Source organism: Ochotona princeps, chromosome 1 (genome assembly GCF_030435755.1).
Source record: "Ochotona princeps isolate mOchPri1 chromosome 1, mOchPri1.hap1, whole genome shotgun sequence".
Lineage (NCBI taxonomy): Eukaryota > Metazoa > Chordata > Mammalia > Lagomorpha > Ochotonidae > Ochotona > Ochotona princeps.
The window spans coordinates 82,827,739-82,851,743 of NC_080832.1; the positions used below are offsets into that span (position 1 = coordinate 82,827,739).

Below are 24,005 nucleotides of genomic sequence, written 5' to 3' on the forward strand. Positions count from 1 at the left end.
CAGAGTTAACTGAGGAAAACACTGAGAAAATGGAGCACACAGAATTCAGAAAACTCATTTAAAGATTCTGATCAACAATGAGAAACACATACAAGAGTTCGAAGAATTTAAGGAAGCAATAAAGCAAATCAAGGCTGATATATCAGAAATTAAGAACACAGTAGAGCAAATTAAAAGTACAGTGGAGAGTCTCCAAAATAGAATGAAGCAAGCAGAAGAAAGAATCTCAGAATTGGAAGATATTTCCTGTCATCAGGGGGAAGAAAACAAAAAGCTGGAAGCAGAGCTGGATCGGGCCAAAAAAGTATTCAAGAATTGAAAGACACTATTAAGAGGTCAAATATAAGAGTTATGGGAGTCCCAGAAGGTGCAGAAAGAGAAGCTGAGTTTGCAAATGTATTTAATGAAATAATAAAGGAAAATTTCCCTCATCTAGAGAAAGAATTGGGAAACAACATCCAAAAGGGGCACAGAACTCCCAACAGGCTTGATCAAAAGCGATCTTCACCAAGACACATGATCATCAATCTCTCTTCAATTGGACATAAGGAAAAGATCCTTAAATGTGCACGTGAAAAGATCAGTTGACATATAACGGAATGCCAATTAAACTCACAGGAGATCTCTCACAGGAAACTCTACAGGAAAGAAGAGAATGGAGTGACATATTCCAGATTCTAAAACAAAAAAATTGTCAGCCTAGGATAACATATCCAGCAAAGCTTTCTTTTGTCTTTGAAAATGAAATCACATTCTTCCACAGTAAAGAAAAGTTAAAAGAATTTGCCTCTTCCCCGGGATTGAGAGACCCGGGAGGGAAATAGTGGGTTCCCCCCTCTTGGGTTACTACTCCCACGGGAGGGCATGAAAACTAGGATGGGGGCTGGGATGGCTAGACAGAGAGGCACTCAACTACATCCGTCAGGGCTGGATGGTTGAGTTGGTTAGATAGAACTAAGCTTTAAAATACCCATTGACAAGTACAAGAGCCAAATGGGATGGGGGACAGACTGGTCTACTGCTACACATACTGGCAAGCCAGGGTAGGGGGCGGGCCTGGTGAGGGTTATTGTGGGTCTCCCCGACTAGGCTGCAGCTCCCACTGGTTGATGTAAGGGCCGAGCATGTGCTGGGCAGAACCAGGCTGGACTGCAACACCCATTGGTTCCAGTGCAACTCGGGACTGAAAACAGAAACAACCTAGCAATTGCAACCACCAGCTGATCGGGGTGATGGACTGTGCCGGGCCCTGTGCTTGCTAGAACATACAAGAAACTAGTCTGGGAATACCTCAAAGTTTCTTTAGAGATCTCCCCAATCGAACTGCTGGACTCAGAACTCTAACCAAAAAAAGACAGAAGACAGAACAGGTCAATCATTCATCTCAGCTATATGTTAGCAGCGAAATATGGGGCAAACGGAGACTTTATGATGGACCATATCAATCAGTGGACGACCTCATCGAGCGAAACTGGCAGCGATTCATAACTGGAGAACTATTAAAACCACTTGAGCACATATCTCAGAGCATGCCCCACACCCGGGACTTGGGGTGGGCGGGAAACTGGCTGGGGCTTCTTCCTCAAGATCCCCCTTTACCTCAGATACACGATGGAAACAATATGGACATAATAGTATTACCCATTTCCCTATACCCCCTGAACCTTTTTTTTGTTAACCATAATTAACTATGTAAAGATTGTCAACAACTATACAATAAAATAAATTAAAGAAAAAAAAAGAATTTGCCTCTTCCAAATCTGCACTACAAATGATACTTCAAGATGTTCTCTTGACAGAGAAGAGGAATAGCACCTACCAAAACCAAAGGCAAATGGGAAGAACATCCCAGTAAAATGACAACAGAAGACTAAACCAATGAACAACTCATTCCTAAAATGACAGGAACAAAGTACCATCCATACATATTAAACTCTGAATGTAAATGGTTTAAGCTTAATCAAACCTCATAGATTGGTAGATTGGATTAAAAAACAAAACCCATCTATTTATTGTCTAGAAGAGACACACATCACCAACAAGGATCAGCAGGAACTATATTGCATGTGTTTTGTTGTTTTCTGTTGGTTTCATCTCTTCAAAACACTTCCTTCTGATTAAATCATTCAATCACTCGCAGATCATACAGCAGCATCATTTTCTTCAAGAAGGTTCTTGATTTTCATTTCTTCAGCTACATGTTAGTCATTTAGTAGCATGTTATTTAACTTCATGGTGTTGTTAATTTCTTTTTTTCTCCCAGATGTTGATTTTGTATTATGACTTTTAATTTAAGGGGATATATAGTAGCTGTGTAATGGAGACTGTCATATCTAGTAACATGTCATTTAACTTCATGGCATTGTAAATTTCTATTTTTCTTTCTATTGTTGATTTTGTATCATGACTTTTCATTTAAGAGGATGTACAGTAGCTGTGAAATGGAGACTAACATCCAGATGTGAGGATGCAGTATGGTATGCATTTCTGTTTCCAGACAAAGATGGACTTACAATGAAACTGTTCACTAGATCCTGACAATAGCATGCTGGACTCTCTGCCATTGTCCATGCCTGCAATGATGGACATATGACTGTGTATGAAGAACTGTATTTTAGTAATGATATAGAGGAACTAGGTAGGGGGAGGGAATTTGGGGGGGGATAAGGGAAGTGCCAGGAGCCTATGGAACTGTATCTTAGAATGATAATAATAATAATGTAAAAAAAAAAAAAAAGAAAAAAGAAAAAGAAAAGCTAGAACTGGAGCTGCTATATGATCCAGCAATCCTACTATTGGTATATGCCTCAAAGACAGAAACTTAATACACCTGCACTGGTCAAAACAACCAAAATACAGAACCAACTAAGATGTCCATTATCTGATGAATTGATAAAGAATGGGTTGGACCCTGCTTAATAGCCTAACGGCTAAATCCTCACCTTGAATGCACTGGGCTACTATATGGGTGCTGGTTTGTGTCCTGGCTGCTTCACTTCCCATCTAGCTCCCTGCCTGTGGCCTGGGAAAGCAGTCAAGGACGGCCCAAAGCCTTGGGACCCTGTAACCACATGGGAGACCTGGAGGAGATTCCTGGTTCCTGGCTCTGGCCAATGTGGTCACTAGGGGGATGAACCAGCAGACGGAAGATCTTTCTGCCTCTCCTCTGTATAAATCTGACTTTCTAATAAACACTTAAAAAATATATATATATATATATATATATACACATTTATTTTAATTGGAAAGTCAGATATACAGAGAGGAGGAAAAGAGACAGAGAGGGAGAACTACCATCCACTCCCCAAGTGACCGCAATGGCTGGAGCTGAGCCAATCAGACCAGGAACCAGAACTTCTTCCGGGTCTCCCATGTGGGTATAGGGTCCCAAGGCTTTGGGGTCGTTCTCCACTGCTTTCCCAGGTCACAAGCAGGGAGCTGGATGGGAAATGGAGCTGCTGGGATTAGAATGGGTGCTCATATGGGATCCCGGAGTGTTCAAGGCGAGGACTTTAGCTGCTAGGCCACGGCGCTGGGCCCCAGGAACTGAAATTTTTAAAGTGGAAAAGCCATTATCATTTCCATCTGGGTTGCAACTCAAAGTGACATCATATTTTTAAAATAGCAAGTTATAAAATTCAAGCTCTCTGCTCTGAAGCAATTTCATAATCAAGATGGTGATGATTTAGTTAGCCTTCATCAGTCATATCCACATTTCACAATGCTCCTGGTCATTTCCCGTTTCAGCGTTGGTGTTCCTGTTGAGATGACCTTTGGCCCCGGCTTCTCCAGCTGGCCGGCATGGCCTGCGGTGAGCCCAGGACCTCACAAGTGCCAACAGTTTCTGCTGGAATCAGACTGTTGTTAATGATGGGGGATTTCCACGAAGTAAATGGATTGTGTAAGATCACATTCTTAGCTGTTTTTTCCTAGGGGACTATATTCCGTAGCACTTCTGGCTAGTGGTAACAGAAATAGTGTATATTTTAAAAAGTTCACATTCTCAGGCCAATAAAGGAATCTAAAACAAATGTTTTTCGTTAAACAGTTTTCACTGAAACCATTGTTTTGTATTGGCTAACATTAAATCCTGGAGTTCCTTTGTATATCTAAGTGTCACTTGGCAAAGAGTATCAGAAAGCTCTCAAAAAAATTTTACAACATAAATACTTCATATATCCTATCGAGTAGGCACCCCATTCGCAAGCCTTTGTTCTTTTGTATTATTCAGGAAAAAAAGTTTAAAATCAGATTTCCCATCTTGTGTTAAGTAAGTAGCACAAAAAAAATCCACTGTGGTATTACACTTAATGTAGAAACGGTGTTCCTGATGGGTTAAATGCCTGCAATAACTATGCTGCCTTCTCGTCTTTGATGAGGCTTTCATTAATTTACAAAACAATTACTGGGGAAGGTTTACTAAGTACAAAATTAAAAAAAAAATTAATTATAAAAATGTATATACTTACGGGCTAAGAGTGTGCTATTTCAATTCATTTGTACAATGTACACTGAATGAAATAATAATACTTCTTTTTCTTTGATATGACTTTAGGAGTGGAGGTTTGGAGCTTCTTTCTTATATTCACAAAATCTATCCAAGGTTATCATGAACTATGTCTCCTCCTTGCTTTGTTAAGTACTGAAATCTGATGTCAACATGGACATACTATGTTAGCTCAGTAATTCTGTAGTTTTAATTTTAGCTCTAGTCATCTCATAGCTTTGATACTGCATTTTTTTTTTTTAACATACAAGAGGTGAGGCAAGCTCTCCTGCCCACCGATTCACTCTCCAAGCGGCCACATTGGCTAAACCTGAGCCAGTCGGATGCCAGGAGCTTCTTCTGGGTCTCCCACACGGGTACAGAGTCGCAACGCTTTGGGCTGTCCTCTACTGCTTTCCCAGACCACAAACAGGGAGCCGAATGGGAAGCGGGGCACCAGGATTAGAACCGGCGCACATATGGGAACCTGGTGTACGCAAGGTGAGGACTTTAGCCGCTGGCGGCTGCACCAGGACCTGCTTTCTTATTGTTAAAATTGTTATTTATTTTCACTTTTTTTTTCTTTTCTCCTGTTTGTTCATTCTCCAAATGCCTTGGCATTTGTTGTTGGCAGCTAGGGCCAGTTCAGACCCAAACCAGGGGCCAGGGGCATAATCCAAGGTCTCACCCGAGGTAGAGACTCCAGAGTACTTGAGGCACCCCAGGGTGTGCATTAGCAGGTAAGACAGGAAGCAGTGCTCCCCCACTCCTGGATGCAGCATCCCCAGTGGTGGCATGCCCACTGTGGCAAAGCACAGCCCTTTGATACTGCTTTCTGACCAACTATAACCAGGCAGAAGATTACCATTTTTCAAAACAGGCTGACAGATTTTTAATTTGGTACATGTAATGGACAAAGCCCGTATGAGCAGGCAAATAGGCAAGATTTTTTTTTTCAAGTTTAGTTTTAGCTTCATGACATCTCTCTTCAATAAACACTGCAAAGTTATATGAAGAGACTGACCACATTAGAATTCTCAAGAGTATAAATTGTTTAAAACTATTTTTTTCAGATACACAGAAACCACAACTATAATCTCTGCCCCTTCATAAACAAACAACAAACTTACAATAACCTAATAAAGTTGTCTCAACAAGTGCAAAACAGCTGTCTCCTATTTATACTCCTGTATTGACAGAAGTCTTCTGTAAAGTGAAGCTTGATGTTTGTATCGCAGACTTATCCATCAGTTCCCGGTGACTCATTCATGGCCACCTGTCTTTGCTGAGCAGTCTTCACAAACCTGAGCAGATTGATAATGGCAGCAGGTGTCACTCCAGGTATACGACTAGCAGCTCCAATCTAACAAGACAGACCACATGAGCGTAAGTGATTAACAGCAAATCACACCTATTTTCTATAGCATTTCTACCTTATTAATGCACAGCCCAAGATGGCAGTCACTAATGACATATGGTATTGAAGAGTAGCTAGTACCACTGCAAAGCTGAAATTCCACACTTCATTCAGCTAACGTTAAGTGGCCAAATTTGGCTTGGCTATTAGCCATCATGTTGGACAGTACACATAAAAACACATCCCAAAACTAACAGGACAGGATTATAAAATGTAAGGCCTGTTTCACTGGTTTCTACAATGACTGCCAAGAATACTATTTTTTTTTAAGATTTCATTGTTTTTATTGGAAAATCAGATATACAGAGAGGAAGAGGAGAGACAGAGAGCAAGATCTTCTGTCCAATGATTCACTCCCCAAGTGAGCACAACGGCTGGTCCTATGCCGATCTGAAGCCAGGAGCCAGGAACTTCCTCCAGGTCTCCCATGCAGGTGCAGAGTTCCAAGGCTCTGGGCCATCCTCAATTGCTTACCTAGGCCACAAGCAGGGAGCTGGATGGGAAGCGGGGCTGCTGGGACTAGTACTGGCACCCATGTGGGATCCCGGCACATTTAAGGCCAGTACTTTAGCCACTAGGCCACCGCACTGGGTCCTAAATATGTTCTTTAATTTTATGAATTATTACTACCAATGTGGTGACGTAGCACTTCCATTCTGGCTCCCTCCTAATGCACGTGGGAAAAGTGGCAGAAGATGGCCCAAATGTTTGAACCCCTGGTACTTCCTGTTGGCTTCAGCCTGGTGCAACTGTGGCCACTGTGGTCACTGGGGGAATAAATAAGTGGATGGAAGACTCCTCTTCCCTCAGCCTCTCTAACTCTTTGAAATAAATAAATAAATTGTTAATTAAAAAAGAACAAATACTAGGGGGCAGTTCAAGTCCTAACTGTTCCACTTCTGATCTAATTCCCTGCCTTATGGTTTGAGAAAGCAGATGATGGCCCAAGTCCTTGGGACCCTGCAATCATGTCGGTCGACACCCTACGATGCTCGGGGATTCTGGCTTTGAATCAGTTCAGCTCCAGCCATTGTGGCCATTTGGGGAGTGAACCAGCAGACAGAAGCTCTTGCTGTCTCTCCTTCTCTCTGTAAATCTACTCTTTTAAAAAAATTTTTTTTCTCTAAAGATTCATTTATTTATTTAATTATGGGAAAGTCAGATAAGAGAGGAAAATCCTCTGTTTGATGATCCATTCCCCAAGTGGAAGCAATGCTAGGAGCCAGGAGCCTCCTCTGGGTCTCCCACCCAGGTGCAGAATCCCAAGGCCCTGGGTCATCCTCAACTGCTTTCCCAGGTCACAAGCAGGGAGCTGGATGGGAAGCGGGGCCACCAGGATAGAACCAGCGTCCATATGGGATCCCAGTGTGTTCAAGGAGAGGACTTTAGGTGCTAGGCTACCGTGCCAGGCCCAGAATTTTTTTTTAAAGATTTATTTGTTTTTATTGGAAAGGCAGATTCCAGAGAGGAGAAAGATCTTCCATGCACTGGTTCACTCCGCCAATGATCACAATGGCTGGAGCTGAGCCCAGTCACTGATTTTCTGTCTTCACAACATTTATTAGAAACCTACAACCAGCTACACAAAAAATATTTAAAATTTTTGTTAATGCATATGATTGTGCACATATATATGAGGCACACGTGGGGGAACTCTGGTTCTGCTCTTTTGCTAGGGGTTTCTGCTATGGAAACCCCAGGAAGGTATCCAAGTAGTGATCTGAAAAGCACTGTATTTTAAACTTCCTGTGCCTTTTATATATATATCTTTTAAAAGATGTATTTGTTTTTATTGGAAAGGCACATAGACAGAGAGGAGGAGGAGAGACAGATTTTCCTGGTTCACTTCCCAAACAGCCACAATGACTGGAGCTGAGCCGATCCTAAGCCAGGAGCCAAGGGCTCTTCCAGGTCTCCCACGTGGAGGCAGGGTCCCAAGGCTTTGGGCCATCCTCAACTGCTTTCCCAGGCCACAAGCAGGGAGTTGGATGGGAAGTGGATCTGCCGGAATTAGAACCAGTGCCCATAAGGGATCCTGCCACATGCAAGGTGAGGACTGTAGCCATTAAGCTACTGTACCAGGCCCACTTTGTGTGCTTTTTCAATCCATCCAAATTTAGACTAGTTTGCTTTGACGGTTCAACACATGGCTGAAAGTATATAACCAAACCAATTTTTGACTTTCAATTATTTAATTAGATGAGGCTTCTATTACTTCTTGCAGAGACATACCAACATGTGTCATGTGGAGAGAGACCTGAGAGGTCTCAAATTCGTGAAAAATTTTGCACAGATTTCATTGTTTTTGTACCAAAATAAGCTTAATTCAATTTGTCCATGAACCTTCTGAAGTACCTTCTTCAGTTATATGGTCAAGATAGCCTCCAGGTGTAAAAAGGACTGGGTCTTCATTTGGAACTTGCTTTACTTCACTATCCGTTTGCTTACCGTCTGTGGGCGAGTGAAGTGTAGCTTCTCCCGAACTTCATGGGACAAAGAAACATCCCTGATAGTCAAATAATCCAGGTCTTCTGGCAGTTGGAGAGCTTCATCCTGCTGAGCTCCCTTTATTTCTTGTAGCTGAAGGAGCACCACTGATTCATAGGTGGCTGAAAAATGAAATTAGATTTCTGTTGTGATATCCAGCTGTACCAGTACAGTCTTTTCTACATGTAAAGAACTCTGCACATATTCTGTCATTCAATAATCAATACCATGAGACAGGCTGGATGGGTGTTGCCTGTGGCAAATGAAGAGATTGAGACTAAGAGTACCTAGCGTAGATAGCATGCTTTCTAGCAGCATAATGTATGTTCTTTTCATTTCAAACATCTGGAAAATGAAAGATAAAAAGTTTGCATTCCTTTTCAGTCCAAATTCTGGCTGGAACAATTTCTAATAGACTGGGCTTGATTTTTTAATTAAATTAAATTTGATTTAAAAAAAATATTTATTTGTATTTATGGAAAGTCAGATCTACAAAGAGAAGGAGAGAGAAAGATCTTTCATCTGCTAGCTCACTCCACAAAAGGCCACAATGGCTGGAGCTGAGCCAATCCGAAGCCAGGAACCAGTAGCCTCTTCAAGCTCTTCCACGTGGTTGCAGTGTCCCAAGGCTTTGGGCTGTTCTCGACTGCTTTCCCAGGCCACAAGCTTGGGAGCTGGATGGGAAGTAGAGCACCCCGGACACAAACCAGCACCCATATGGGATCCTGGCACATGCAAGGTGAAGATTTAGCCATTAGGTTATTCTGCCAGGCCCTAATTTTTAGTTTAAAGAAAGAATACTCTTCTAAGAAAAACGGTCTTACAAATTAGCTTCAAATAAAGTTATAATTTTGAAAACTAGAGATACTTAGTTGGCAGCCCATAATAAATAATATTGATATTGAGATTATAATTCAGGGCATGGCACAGTAGCCTAGAGGCTAAAGTCCTCACCTTGAAAACACAGGGATCCCATATTAGCACCGTTTTAATCCTGGCAGCCCCAATTTCCATCCAGCTCCCTGCTTGTGGCCTGGGAAAGCAGTCAAGGACGGCCCAAAGCCTTGGGACCCTGCACCCGTGTGGGAGACCTGGAGGAAGTTCCTGGCTCTTGGCTTTGGATCGGCGCAGCACCGGCCGTTGCAGCCACTTGGGGGGGAGTGAATCATCGGACAGATGATCTTCCTCTCTGTCTCTCCTCTCTGTATATCTGCCTTTCCAATAAAAATAAATAAATCTTAAAAAAAAAGATTATAATTCAGCAGTTATTTTATATATCAAGCATTCTGCTTTTAGAAAAACTTAAAACCTGGTTTCTTGACCTAAACTGAGGCGGTCTTTCTGTCCCATTCAAGAAAGGCGTTGCCTGAGGTTCTGTTAGCTTGATTTGCAGCCAGAAAATCTGAGTCTGGCTCTACTAGTGCCCTCTAACCATGGCTACCTATTATCATTCTGGGCCTCACCTTATTTAGAGATTTCCAAGGTTGGCTCAATAACTTCTACAAGGGCATGGTGCGGTGGCCTAGCAGCTAAAGTCCTCGCCTTGAATGTGCTGGGATCCCACATGTGCACCAGTTCTAATCCCAGCAGCCTCGCTCCCCATCCAGCTCCTTGCTGTGTCCCAGAAAAGAAGATGAGGATGGCCCAGAGCCTTGGGACCTTTCACCCACGTGGAAGACTCAGAAGAGCTCCTGGCTCCTGGCTTCAGATCGGCGCAGCTCTGGCCATTGCGGTCACTTGGGGAGTGAATCATTGGAAAGAAGATCTTCCTCTCTGTCTGTCCTCCTCTATATATCTAACTTTGCAATAAAAATAAAAAATAAATCTTTAAAAAAAATAACTTCTATGGGTATTACAACATCAAAGGACAGTTGCCAAGCACACATTTTTGCATGCAGGTTACCTGGGTTCAGTCTTGGCTATGCCATTCACCAACCCTGTGATCTTGGTAACTATTCACTTTTCTTAACATAATGCCTCTAACGGGTGCGGTACAATATTGTAATACAATACATCTTAGGAAAAGAATTTGTAAAAAAAAAATTGAGGTCCAAAGACTTTATTGAGGAGTCTAAACGGGTTGCAGAACTTGGAAGTCACATTGAGACAGGAAGAAATCCAAAGTCCAAAGCCAGGACCTTCCTCCCGCAGAATTTTTAAATCATTTTTTAAAATTATTTTTTATTCATTAATTACATTGTATTATGTGACACAGTTTCATAGGTACTAGGATTCTCCCCACCCCTCCCCCCATGGTGGATTACTCCACCTTGTTGCATAACCACAGTTCAAGTTTAGTTGAGATTCCCTCTTTGTAAGCATATACTAAACATAGAGTCCAGCATCTTATAAAGGCTTTGGGCCGTCCTTGACTACTTTCCCAGGCCACAAGCAGGGACCTGGATGGGAAGTGGAGTTGTTGGGATTAGAACCAGCACCCATCTGGGATCCTGGCATGTTCAAGACAAGGACTTTAGCTGCGCCCAAAGTAAATTTGATTTGATTTGATTTGATTTGATTTGATTTGATTTGATTTGACTTGATTTGACTTCACTTCACTTCATTTCATTTCATTTGCAAAGTCAGATGTACAGAGAGGAGGGGAGACAGAGAGGAAGATCCTCTGTCCGGTGATTAACCCCCCAAGTGGCCACAATGGCCGGCGCCGTGCTGATCCAAAGCCAAGAGCCAGGAACCTCTTTCAGGTCTCCCATGCAGGTGTAGGGTCCAAAGCTTTGGGCCGTCCTCGACTGCTTTCCCAGGCCACAAGCAGGGAGCTGGATGGGAAGTGGAGCTGCTGGGATTAGAACCAGCGTCCATGTGGGATCCTGGTGCGTTCAAGGCGAGGACCCCAACCATTACGCCATTGTGCCGGGTCCCCCAAAGTAGTAATCTTAAAAACCACTTTGCAGGCCTGGCGTGATGGCTTAGTGGCTTAATCTTCACCTTGCACGTGCAGGCATCCTATTTGGGTGCTGGTCTGTGTTCTGGCAGCCCCACTTCCCATCCAGCTCCCTGCTTGTGGCCTGGAAAAGCAGTGGAGGATAGGTCATGGGTATCTGCACCCGCATGGGAGACCTAGAAGAAGCTTCTGGTTGCTGGCTTCAGATCTGCTTGGCTTGGCTCAGGTGTGGCTATTGCAGCCATTTGGGGAGTGAACCAGCAGATGGAAGATCTTTCTCTGTCTCTCCTCTGTAAATGCCCATTTCCAATAAAAATAAATAAATCTTAAAACATACACACACGCACACTTAGTGTACTGCACTTTAACTCAATGTAAACCCCAGACTGCCAGAGCTGTTATATATGCCAGACTGTTTAAAAGACAAGGGCCCGGCGGCGTGGCCTAGCGGCTAAAGTCCTCGCCTTGAACGCCCCGGGATCCCATATGGGCGCCGGTTCTTATCCCGGCAGCTCCACTTCCCATCCAGCTCCCTGCTTGTGGCCTGGGAAAGCAGTCGAGGACGGCCCAATGCATTGGGACCCTGCACCCGCGTGGGAGACCTGGAAGAGGTTCCAGGTTCCCGGCATCGGATTGGTGCGCACCAGCCCGTTGCGGCTCACTTGGGGAGTGAAACATCGGATGGAAGATCTTCCTCTCTGTCTCTCCTCCTCTCTGTATATCCGGCTTTCCAATAATAATAAAATCTTAAAAAAAAAAAAAAAAAAAAAAAAAAGACAAAGACAACCAGTAGTAACACTGGCTGAAGGCAAGCCTTCCTGTGAATAAAGTATTGCTCTGGATTATTTTGACCTGAATCTTATGATTCACTGAACAAATACCACAAATCACGTTTAAAACATGTAATTTAATCAGTATTTCCTGGTGATAACAGCTCTAAGTTTTCTCAGTATAGAAATCGTGGTGGTAAAATAAAAGGTTGACATTATTTCCTGTGCATGAGTGTACTACCACAGCAAGTTCTTGGTGAGTTTATCAACTTCCATGGCAGGAAGACATGTAGCTCTTAGGTCACTGCAGGTGACAGACCTCCTTGGAAGTGAAGGAAACACCAGTTGGAGCAGTGCTACGCTCTCCCCGCTCTGGCTGCTACAACAGGGATTCTGTTTCCTGTTTGAACAGCACACCATCATCCAACTTTGCCTACCCTTCTCCCTACACATTCCTATTCCTTGCCTCTTCCGTTACAGACTTCTACCCCTGCAAAAACACCTATCAACATGCAAAAGGCAGTCTTATTCGCAGTCTTATCAATTTGTTTATGTCTGAAATCTCTTATGATGAAAAACTTAAAAAAAAATGTAATGCAATCACCAACACATGGGCTTTGGCAGCTGGTAAACTGACCAAGAGTGTGAGATTTCATCACATGTTACATGTAGGGGCAGACTAAATCTCTTTGCGTCAATCAAAATGAGTACTTATCAACAGTGGAAGACAACCCCTATGTTGTCAAAGCCTAAGAGTGTATTGCTTTGCTCACTGTTATACTATTAGATGAAGAGAATGCTCAATGTACAAAATTAGTTTTTTTTTTCTCCAAGGAGAGCTTTACTGTAGCACATTTCAATTAAAAGACAGAAACAAAACACCTGAGGATCTTGTTAAACTGCAGACTGTCAGTGTGAATGACATGGAGCCTGAGACTTTACATTTCTGAGAAGCTGACAGGAGTTGCAATGCTGCTAACTGGAGAGCACCCTGTGAGCAGCGCAGCGCCTAATACTACGCTGGCTCTGTGCGAATGATGGCTTCTCTGGGCACAGAGCTCTGAAGGGGCTTGTTGTCCTCTCATAGTTTATGCAAATGGCTAAAGGCAGTACATAAATATCTTGGGCAAAAAAGATGGTTTTCTACCTTCTATTTTCAGTCTTTCGGCTAGTTTTCTACATTGAATATACTTCTTGAAGAGGTCTGGAACAGCTTTGGCCAGAGACTCCATGTCAACTTCCTCATGCTTGAGAACATCTAGAGCACTGCAAATACACAAAAGCTACGTTAACACAGATACTCATAACATATAAGGCGATCTTGCAGCAAGCCTCTCTGGGCCAATACCAACTCTGAGAATGAACAGCTCCAAAAGGTCGTCTTCACGTTCCTCCGTGCACACAGCAGCAGCATCTGTTACACAGCATGCTCTGAATCGGAGTTGACATTTGATTCTCCCCAACTCCTTATCATGAGAAGTAAGTTGTTAATAGGGTGATACGGCTATCATCTGTCCTCCTGTTCATGTAAAGAATTGATATCCTGATGTTGCAGGTGGCAGCTTTATCCACTACTTCACAATGCTGGCCCCTCAACCATATTCTTCTTCCAAAAGTGTTTTCATTGTTTGGGGGCCCTTTGAGATATTATATGAGGACCCGGAGCAGGCCTAGTGACTAAAGTCCTCGCCTTGAATGTGCTGGGATCAGATATGGGCCCTGGTTCTAATCCCAGCAGCCCCAATTTCCATCCAGCTCCCTTCTTGTGGCCTGGAAAAGCAGTGGAGGACAGCCCAAAGGCTTGGGACCCTGCACCCAGGTGGGCGACCCAGAAGAGGCTCTGGGCTCCTGGCTTTGGATCGGCACAACACCAGCCGTTGTGGTCACATGGGGAGTGAATCTTTGGATGAAAGATATTTCTGTCTCTCCTCCTCTCTGCATATATCTGACTTTGCAATAAAGATAAATAAACCTTAAAAAAAGAGATATATGAATTTTAAGATGAAATTTTCAATTTTGTAAAAACTGCTAAATCAGTAGTCCTTTAAACTAATTAGACCTAGAAAAGCCACATATTAAGTGAAGAATTAACACAGCAGGGCCTGGCAAATGGCTCAACAATTAAACTCTCACCTTGCAAGAGCCAGGACCCTATAGGGGAGTCAGTTCATGTCCTGGCTGCTCCACTTCCCATCCAGTTCCCTGTCCACAGCCTGTGAAAGCGATAGAGGATGGTCCAAAGCCTTAGCACCCTGTACCCACATAGGCGCCGATTCATATCCCTGAGGCCCTGCTTTCCATCCAGCTCTTGCTTGGGAGACCTGGAAGAGGCTCCTGGTTCCTAGATCCACATCGGCTCAGCTCTGGCTGTTGCAGCCATTTGGGGAGTGAAGAGAGCCAGCAGATGGAAGATCTTTTTCTCTGACTCACCATCCTTCCATAAATCTGATCTGCCTTTCCAGTAAAAATAAATAAATGGCCTATAGTTGGACCCACTTTAGGAGAGGAGAGGGCCTGGGGTCAAATTGGTACAGGGGTGTGGCATCAAAAGGGAAGACTCAAAAAGCAGTATAAATGATATTAAAATGTTCAAAGAAGCACCAGCACTTCCAGACTAAACATATCTGAACTTTCTGTCACTCGTTTTAATTCAGCAAGTGACAATAAGTTTTTGGAAGCCTCACCTGATCTACCTGTAGCTTTAACACTTTGGCATCTTCTCATGGTGACTAATGGAAACTGCCTATCCCATGCATAAAAATTAACAGCGAATGGATTACAAACTTAAATGTAAGCTCTAAAATGCTAAGAAACTTGAAGAAAGCATACAGGAAAGATGGATGACACCAGATTTGGCAGTGATTTTTTGGGTAGCATACCGAAAGCACAGGCAACACAAGCTAAAGCAGACAAATGGGAGAGGTCACAGCAAACTTCATGTCTTCACATAGCAAAGAACTCATCAAAGTAAAAAAGCAACTTACAGAAGGTGAGGAAATACCTGCAAATTATACATATCATCAGGGACTAATACCCAGGAAATATAAGGACCTTTTGCAACTCAAAAACAAAGGACCTAATTAAAAAGCTGGGGCAGTTGGACACAGGCATATATGGCAGTACTTAAAAACACCACTGAGAACTTCTGCATCCTACATGAGAGTGTCTGGGCTTCAGTGAGGCTCCACGTCCATTTCCAGCTTTCTGCTAATGTAGTGTGTACCTAAGAGGCAGCAGGTAATGACTAAGGAGGTTGGGTCTCTGCCACCAATATGGGAAACCCTGATTGAGGTTCCTGGCTGCTGGCTTGTGCCCTAACTGCAGAAATTTGGTAAGTGAACCACAACTGGGAACTCTTTTTTCCCTCCCAGTCCCTCTCTTAAGTAAACAATAAAATGAAAATTCAAAACAAAAGCAAAATCAAACAGAAAATTCTATGTGTTCGTGAGCTCCTGAGGAGGCTGGAAGGCTCATGCAGTGCTGGAGGGGCTGTAAAAATGTGCACGTGCTACAGAAACAGTGTTTCCTGCTACTTCTCAGCCAACCGACCATAGGGTTCACTCTTTTTTTCTTTGCTTTTAAGATTTATTTATTTTTACTGGAAAGGCGGATCAGATTTACAGAGAGGAGAGACAGAAAGATTTTCTTTCCAATGAAAATCAATCTTAAAAAAAAAAGGTAGATAAAATATACCGCAGGCACAGCTGCTAGAAAAACTAACAATGTGCATAGTGTATGTCTAGGCAACAAAAACTGTAGATTTGGCCCAGGCATTTAGGCTAGCAGTTCTGGGGCCTACATAGCAAGTGTACTGCAGTATCTGGGTTCAAATTTATGTTCTCCCAATTCTAGCTTTCTGATAATGTGCACTTTGGGAGACATCAGGTGATAGCAAAGTGGGTTTGTTTCTGCCACTTGTGCGGGAGACCCTGCTCGCTTTGGCCTGGCCAGCCCTGGCTGCTGCACTTATCTGGGGAATGAACCAGCAAACAGGAGAGCTGTCCTTTCAAATACAAGAATTAAATACATAAATATATAAATTGTAACTTTATGCTCCTTGGACATCCTCTACTACCCTAATAATTAGTTACATTTTTTTTAACATTCATTTCTACTGGAAAGGCAGATATACAGAGAGAAGGAGAGACACAGAAGAAGATCTTCCATCCGCTGGTTCACTCCCCAAGTGGCTGCAATGGCCAGAGCTGAGCCAATCCAAACCCAGGAGCCTGAAGCCTCTTCCAGGTCTCCCACATGAGTGCAGGGTCCCAAGGCTTTTGGATGTCCTCCACTGCTTTCCCAGGCCACAAGCAGAGACCTGGATAGGAAGTGGAGCTGCCGGAATTAGAACCGGTGGCCATATTGGATCCCAGTGCATGCAAAGCGAGAATTAAGCCATTAGGCTATTGCACTGGGTCCAATTAGTCCACATCTTAAAAATTTTGTATCATTTTCTTAAAAGACAGATGCACAGGAACATATACACACACATGAAATAAAAATATCCTTCATCTGCTGCTTTACTTCCCAAATACCTGGAATACCCAGAGATGGTTCAGACTAAAGCCAGGAGCCTGGAATTCTCTCTGGGTCTTCCATGTGGGCTGCATGAGCCTAAGCACTTGAACCATTATCCCTTGTCTACTAAGATGCATTAGCTGGAAGCTGAACGAGAAGTGAAACAGCTGGACTCAAATCAGCACTCCAATGTAAGATGTGGGCATCAGACGTGGCAACTTCAATTGTTGTACCACACACTTCTTTAAAAAAAAAAAGATTTATTTTTATTGGAAAGACAGATTTACAACAGAAAAGGAGAAACAAAAAGATTTTCCAATCTCTGGTTCACTCCGCAGATGGCCGCAACAGCCACAGCTGGGCCAGTCTGAAATCACAAGCCAGGGGCTTCTTCTGGGTCTCCCACATGGCTGCAGGGGACGAAGCAATGGGCCACCCTCTGCTGCTTTCCCAGGCACATTAGCAGGGAGCTGGATGGGACGTGCAGCAGCTGGGACTTGAACTGCCACCTATATGGGATGCTAGTGCCACAAGCAAAGGCCTAAGCTATCACTCCACAGCACTGGCCCTGATCAATTTCAAATGCTGTGTAAGTAATTTTAAAATTGTAATTGTATTTCCACCCATTTAAACTTCTTTGTTTTTTAATTAACAGTCAATAACTGTCCAAATATTTGGAGTACAAAGATATATTATAACAAACACATGCAATGTGTGCTGACTTAATTAAAACAAGTAACATTTACGCCTGGGGCCTCGGAACTCCTCTCCTCTTTCTACTCATTAAATTATATACATATTTTTAATACTCAAGATGAATGAGCTACATCTAAAGGATTCTGAAAAGGAACTGAAGGCAAGTTACAATCATTCAAAATGTTTAGATAAGGGCGAGTGTTGTAGCAAAGTGGGCAAAACCAATGCCTGCAAGTCTGAAGTCCCATACGGGTGCTTGTTCATGTCCCAGCTGCTCCATCTCCAGTCCAACTTCCTGCTGTCCTGGGAAAAGGCAATGGTAGAGGACTCAATTAGCTGGACCCTTGCCAGCTCTGTGGGCGACCAGGTGGATGAAGCTCCCAGGTTCCGGCTTTGGCCTGAACCAGCCATGAGAACAAGCAGAGGGTCTGTTCGCTCTCTCCCTCCCTGTGTAACTCTTTCAAACAAATAAATAGATTTATAAAAATAAAATGTATAAGTAGAGGCTCCACAGGTAATGTCACTGAAACGATCTCATTTTTCGGTAAAAAAGTGAGAAAAGCCTATGTCAAATGCACATACCTCACAGGCTGACTTCTTGTAGCACTTATAGAAGCCTCTGGGATTAACTTTTTCCACTTACAGCTTGAAAATTCAACGGATTTCAGCACAGAAATGCCTTCTTCTAGAGAAGATTTCATCCAACAAGCTTTTTCATATCGTTGCTGGGACACACAGCCAGCTTCCTTATACCCTAGGATACAGCGAGGAGAAATAAATTAAGAAGCGTTTTTGTTGTTTATTTTGCTTTGTTTTGTTTCTTAAAGATTTATTTTAAGACACAGAGAAGGAGGTCTTCCATCTGCTGGTTCCACTCCCTAAATGGCCACAATGGATAGAGCTGAGCTAATCCAAAGCCAGGAACTTCTCCCTGACCTCCCACGTGAATCCAGGGGCCTGATGACCTGGGCCATTCTCTGCTACTTTTCCAGACCATAAGCAGACAGCCAGATCAGAAGTGGAACATGAATCAACACAATATGGAATGCTGGTGCTTGCAGACAGAGGATCAGCCTGTTATGCCATCATGCTGGAGCCAAGAAGGTCCCCTTCCCAATTTTTAATATTGTTAAGAAAGTTTTGTTCACTTTTAGATTTATTTGTTTTTACTGGAAAGGTAGATTTACGGAGAGAAGCAGAGAGAGACAGATCTTCCATCATTGTTTCACTCCCCAGTGGCAGCAACTGCCGGAGCTGAGCCAATCTGAAGCCAGGAACCAGGAGCTTCTTCCAGGTCTCCCATGCAGGTGCAGGGTCCCAAGGCTTTTGTGCCATCTTCCACTGCTTTCCCAGGCCACAAGCAAGGAGCTGGCTGGGAAGTGGAGCAGCAGCAATATGAACCAGTGCCTACATGGGATTCTGGCACTTGCAAAGGCAAGGATTTAGCCATCACATGGCCTCTTTCTTTCCTTCTTTTTTTTTTTTTTAATAATTTATTAATGGGGCTGGTGTTATGCAGCTGTTCAGCAGTGGGTTGGGCCATTGCCTGCAAAACAGGCTTTTCCTATCAGCAACACTTCAAACCCCAGCTGGTCCACTTCTGAACCAGCTTCCTGCTAATATGCCTAAGAAAGCAGTGAAAGATGAAGATCCTGTGGCTTTGACTCTGGCCCAGCCCTAGCAGTTGTGGTAATTTGGGAGTGAGCCAGCAGATGGAAGATCTCTGTTTCTTATTCTCTGTAACTCTGTCTTTCCAAAAATGAAAAAAATCTCTTTCTTTTTTTTAAATGTATTTTATTAGAAAGGCAGATTTACAAAAAAGGAGACAGAGAGACGGAGGGCTAGAGTGATAGAAAGAGAAATCTGCCTTCAACAGCTTCAATCTCCGAATGGCCACAATAGCCAGAGCTGAATCTACATGAAGCCAGGAGCCAGGAGCTTCCTCCAGGTCTTCCACATGAGGGGGGCGCAGGGGTTCAAGGACCAGGGACAACCTCTGCTGTTTCCCCAGTCCATAAGCTGGGAGTCAGATGGGAAGTGGAGCATCCAGGAAAGTAACAAGCGCCCATATGAGATGCCAGCATTTGCAGGCAGAGGATTAGCCTGCAGCACCAGTGTGCTGCCTACACAATAAATCTTTTTTGAAATATTATTTACTTGAAAGGCAGAGAGAGGGAAAGAGACCAAGATATTCCACTTGGTGATTCGTTTCCCAAATGTCTGTAAGATCAGAGCTGGGTCTGGACAAAGCCAGAAGACAGGACCTCTATCTAGGTCACACATGTAAGTGGTAGAGGCCCAGGTATTTAAGCCACCATCCACTGCCTCCCAGGCGCATAAGCAGGAAACCAGATTAAGTGGAAGAGCTGGGAATGAAACTAGCCACACTGATATGGAATGTGGGCATCCCAAGCTACAGCTGAACTCATCATTGTACCACAACATCCACTAAGAGCTTTCAAAGAGGAGTTAATCAGACTTCATGGCTCGGTGTGTGTTCACCTCGGAACGTGAGCCGGGTGTCAGCATTATCTGGACGCAACGACAAACGGAACTCTACTCGGCTGGTAAACATGCGATATGGTTCATTGGTCCCCAGCGTTGTGAGGTCATCGATCAAGACTCCGATGTAGCCTTCAGTGCGGCTGACGACAAAGGGAGGCTTATGGCTCACACGAAGACTGGCGTTGATCCCAGCTATCACACCCTACAAGAGGACTGAAATGTTTAAAAGGCCATTATGAGCTGAACAAAAGCTATTCTACCAGAACACTACAAGGAAAGAACAGCACAGGATAAGCAGAAAGCAGACTGCCTACAAGGATGCAACAGAAGCAGGAAACAGGACCCATATTTTTTCCTGAATATTTAGCTTGCTTACAACTCATTGATTCAGAAACACCTAGTTTTCCTGAGAGCCTGAGGGCTAACTTTAAAAAAAAAAAAATCAAGTAAAAAAAATTCACATGAGATTTTTCTAGCCTTTTCTCACCTATTAACATAAGTTAAAACAATTTCCCATTTATAAGGACAATGTAATTTCCAAAACAATTATGTTAAAATAACTTACTATCTTTAATTTCAGAGACAACACAATTAATATAGTTAAAATACAATACCAGATCTAGGAGTCTAGAAAAGAGTAATATTCACAGGTGTTTTTTTCTTTTTTTTTTTTTAAGATTTATTTATTTTTATTGCAAAGTCAGATATACAGAGAGGAGGAGAGACAGAGAAGATCTTCCGTCCGATGATTCACTCCCCAAGCGGCCGCAACAGCCAGAGCTGTGCCGATCCAAAGCCAGGAGCACAGAGTCTCTTCCAGGTCTCCCACGCGGGTGCAGGGTCCCAAGGCTTTGGGTCATCCTTGACTGCTTTCCCAGGCCACAAGCAGGGAGCTGGATGGGTTGTGGAGCTGCCAGGATTAGAACTGGCGCCCATATGGGATCCTGGCGTGTTCAAGGTGAGGACTTTAGCCACTGAGCTGCCACACTGGGTTCAGTCAGGTGTTTTTTAAACTCAATTACTGGGGCCTGGCATGACAGCCCAAAGGCTAAAGTCCTCACCTTGCACACACCGGGATCCCATACAGGTGCCGGTTTGTGTCCTGGCAAACCCTGCTTCCCATCCAGCTCTCTGCTTGTGGCCTGGGAAAGCAGTCAAGGATGGCCCAAAGCCTTGAGACCCTGCACCCGTGTGGCAGACATGGCAGAAGCTCCTGTTTCCTGGGTTTGGAATGGCTCAGCTATTTGAGGCTATTTGGAATGGCTACAGCTATTTGAGGAGTGAACCAATGGACAAAAGGCCTTTCTCTCTGTATCTTCTTTCTTTATATCTGACTTCTCGAAAAAATAAATCTTAAAAAACCAATTACATACAACAGCCACCGTATATATCCTGAAACAGCAACAGTCTTCTCTTACAGCTAGAAGTTTTATCCAACATCTATATTGTTCAGACATTTGAATTAGCAACACCAGTTAAACAGTCTCTTTTGGCTTGCAGTAACACTTGCACGGTTTCTTACTTGAGCTGCAGCTTCTTCATAGCCAGTGGTGCCATTTATTTGTCCCGCAAAGAAGAGTCGTTGAACCAGGTGAGTCTCCAGGGAAGGACTGATCTGACGGGGATCGAAGTAATCGTACTGAACACCGTAGCCTAACCAAAGAATCAACACGAGGCAGTCAGCGAAAACGGGGCTGAGTTGGCTTCACAGAGCAGATGTAAAGATTATCACCAATGCCCTTCAACACTCAAGATTACTTTAAACCTACACATGTTGGGCTTCATCTCCTGACCATCCAAGCAATCATCCTGACTGCAGTTAAAACCTCCTCACTGACAGTTAAAGCGAAGTGGAGGGCCCAGCAGCATGGCCTAGCGGCTGAAGTCCTCACCTTGGACGCACCAGGATCCCATATGGGCTGCTCTATTTTCCATCCAGTTCCGTGTTTGTGGCCTGGGAAAGCAGTTGAGGATGGCCCAATGCTTTGGGACCCTGCACCTGTGTAGGAGACCTGGAGGAGGTTCCTGGCTCCTGGCTCTGGATTGGCACAGCACCGGCCGTTGTGCTCACTTGGGGAGTGAATCATCGGACAGAGGATCTTCCTCTCTGTCTCTTCTCCTCTCTGTATATCTGACTTTGTAATAAAAGATAAATAAATCTTAAAAGAAAAAAAAAAAAAAAAGCGAAGTGGAGCTACCCAGAGGGCAGCTGTGTGCTCTTTACCTGGCTGAACCATTCTCGCTTCCTCCAAGCCTCTGATGCACGTGATCATTTTCTCTTGTAATTCGGCCGGAAGTGTCACAGATAACCCTTGAGGGTAGATAAGATCAGAATCCATTCCTTCAGGTTCCAACCAAACCTGATGTTGACGGTTTGGAAAACGCAACACCTTCGATTCAATGGAGGGACAGTATCTGTAACAGGACAATGAAATTGAAAAAACCTAAATGAAGCGAAGAGGGCTGCCATGATGCCTCCAAGTAGCTGAGCACTGGTGAGTACCTGTCCTTACCGGGGCCCTCTTGTGGTTTCCTGAACGTGACTGTTCAGGTGAAGGTTCCCAAGGACAATCTTGTCCACCTGAGGGTTGGTATGAGTCAGGTAACACGGCAGCTGATCTTCCGGCTAAAAAAACAGTAACCAAACGTAAGACTTTGTGGCGGCTCTACTAATTTGTCTCTTACTCAAATTCCACACAACCTATGCTTATTTTCTAGACAGTAAATCCACATATCATGCCCAGTGAGGCCTATGAGTCATTCTTGTCAAAAAATAAACCACCCACAAGATATGTCTAAGCATACATAAGCCTCTAGCTCTATCTACCATTAGGTTATAGAAAAGAGGAATACCACAGGAGCACCATCAGACAAAATCAGAATGTGGAAATTCTGGACGCAAATGACTCCATTTCTTCAATATATAAATGTTAAAAAAGAAAAAAAAAATGTAAAGGTACTATTATAAACCATCTTCTCCAATGCAATGTGAACATTATTTGACTTCTGGTTAAAATAAAAAAAAAAAACTGCAAAAATGTTTTTGACATAATTAGGGACAATTAAACACTAATTAGATGTTAGCTATGCTAATTTTTAAGAATTTTTTTTTTTTTTTAAATTAGAAAGATTATACAGAGAGGAGGAGAGACAGAGAGGAAGATCTTCTGTCCTCTGGTTCGCTCCCCAGGCGGCACTGGCCGGAGCTAGCTGATCCGAAGCCAGGAGCCAGGAGCCTCCTCTGGGTCTCCCATGTGGATACAGGGTCCCAAGGCTTTGGGCCATCCTCCACTGCTTTCCCAGGCCACAAGCAGGGAGCTGGATGGGAAGTAGGGCTGCCGGGAATAGAACTGGCGTCCATCTGGGATCCTGGTACGTGCAAGGCAAGGACTTCAGCTGCTAGGCTACCACACTGAGCCCAGCTGTGATAAATTCTTTTTTCCCTTAAAGTTCATAGCTATTAAAGATACCTATGCAAAGGCCCTGCCACCCCTGGTTTTGTTTCATTATACTCCCTGAAAACACACACACACACACCCCTAAGTACTAGTAAGAAAAATGATGTGATTTCTAGGGTTGTTACTTTAAAACTCATGTAAAGAAAAGTATTTAGGATGAAAGATGTAGCAAGGATGCCAAAAATGCTATTTCATGAAGCTGGGTGATGGACACAGATCTACTAAAATATTTCCCTACTTGGTGTAAGCCTGGAAATTGACAATAAAAACTTTTTAAAAATATGCACACTTTAACAAAGTACCATCATAAACTGCATGTTGTAAAAGCACAAAATAACTTGCTTGGTAGTGTGGCCGGGGGTTGGGGCTCAATGGTTCAATGGTTAATCCCCTGCCTGCAAGCACCGGCATCCCATAAGGGTGCTGGTTCATGTCCTGGCTGCTCCATTTCCCATCCAGCTCCCTGCTTATGACCTGGGAAAGCAGTGGGAAATGCCCCAAACCTTGGGACCCTGCACCCACGTGGGAGACCTGAGGAAGCTGCCTGCTCTCACTGGCTCAGCTCCAGTCACTGTGGCCACTGGGAGTGAATCTAGACGACACATCTTTTATTCCTTCTCTCCTTTCTTCCTATAAACCTGTCTTTCCAATAAAAATAAATAAATCTTTAAAAAACAAAGTAATTTGCTTAAAGTAAAAGAACATTTGCACCACTCACCAGAGTAACACCAGAAACTAGTTTCTGTTATTAATCCTCCATTCTAAA

General features: G+C 43.5%; 1 protein-coding gene across 1 annotated transcript in view; it reads right to left on the reverse strand.

The window, feature by feature from the left end:
• Positions 1–5,058: 5,058 nt before the first annotated feature.
• MTO1 (mitochondrial tRNA translation optimization 1) overlaps positions 5,059–24,005 on the reverse strand; it is a 38,294-nt gene continuing 19,347 nt past the window's right edge. Inside the window, exons 5-12 of the mRNA XM_012925550.3 lie at positions 22,295–22,407; positions 22,006–22,196; positions 21,304–21,434; positions 19,779–19,983; positions 17,859–18,030; positions 13,210–13,328; positions 8,352–8,512; positions 5,059–5,849 (exon numbers count right to left, since the gene is read on the reverse strand). Coding sequence (XP_012781004.2) covers positions 5,727–5,849; positions 8,352–8,512; positions 13,210–13,328; positions 17,859–18,030; positions 19,779–19,983; positions 21,304–21,434; positions 22,006–22,196; positions 22,295–22,407 — 1,215 coding nt within the window. The 3' untranslated portion in view covers positions 5,059–5,726. The remainder of the gene's footprint in view (positions 5,850–8,351; positions 8,513–13,209; positions 13,329–17,858; positions 18,031–19,778; positions 19,984–21,303; positions 21,435–22,005; positions 22,197–22,294; positions 22,408–24,005) is intronic.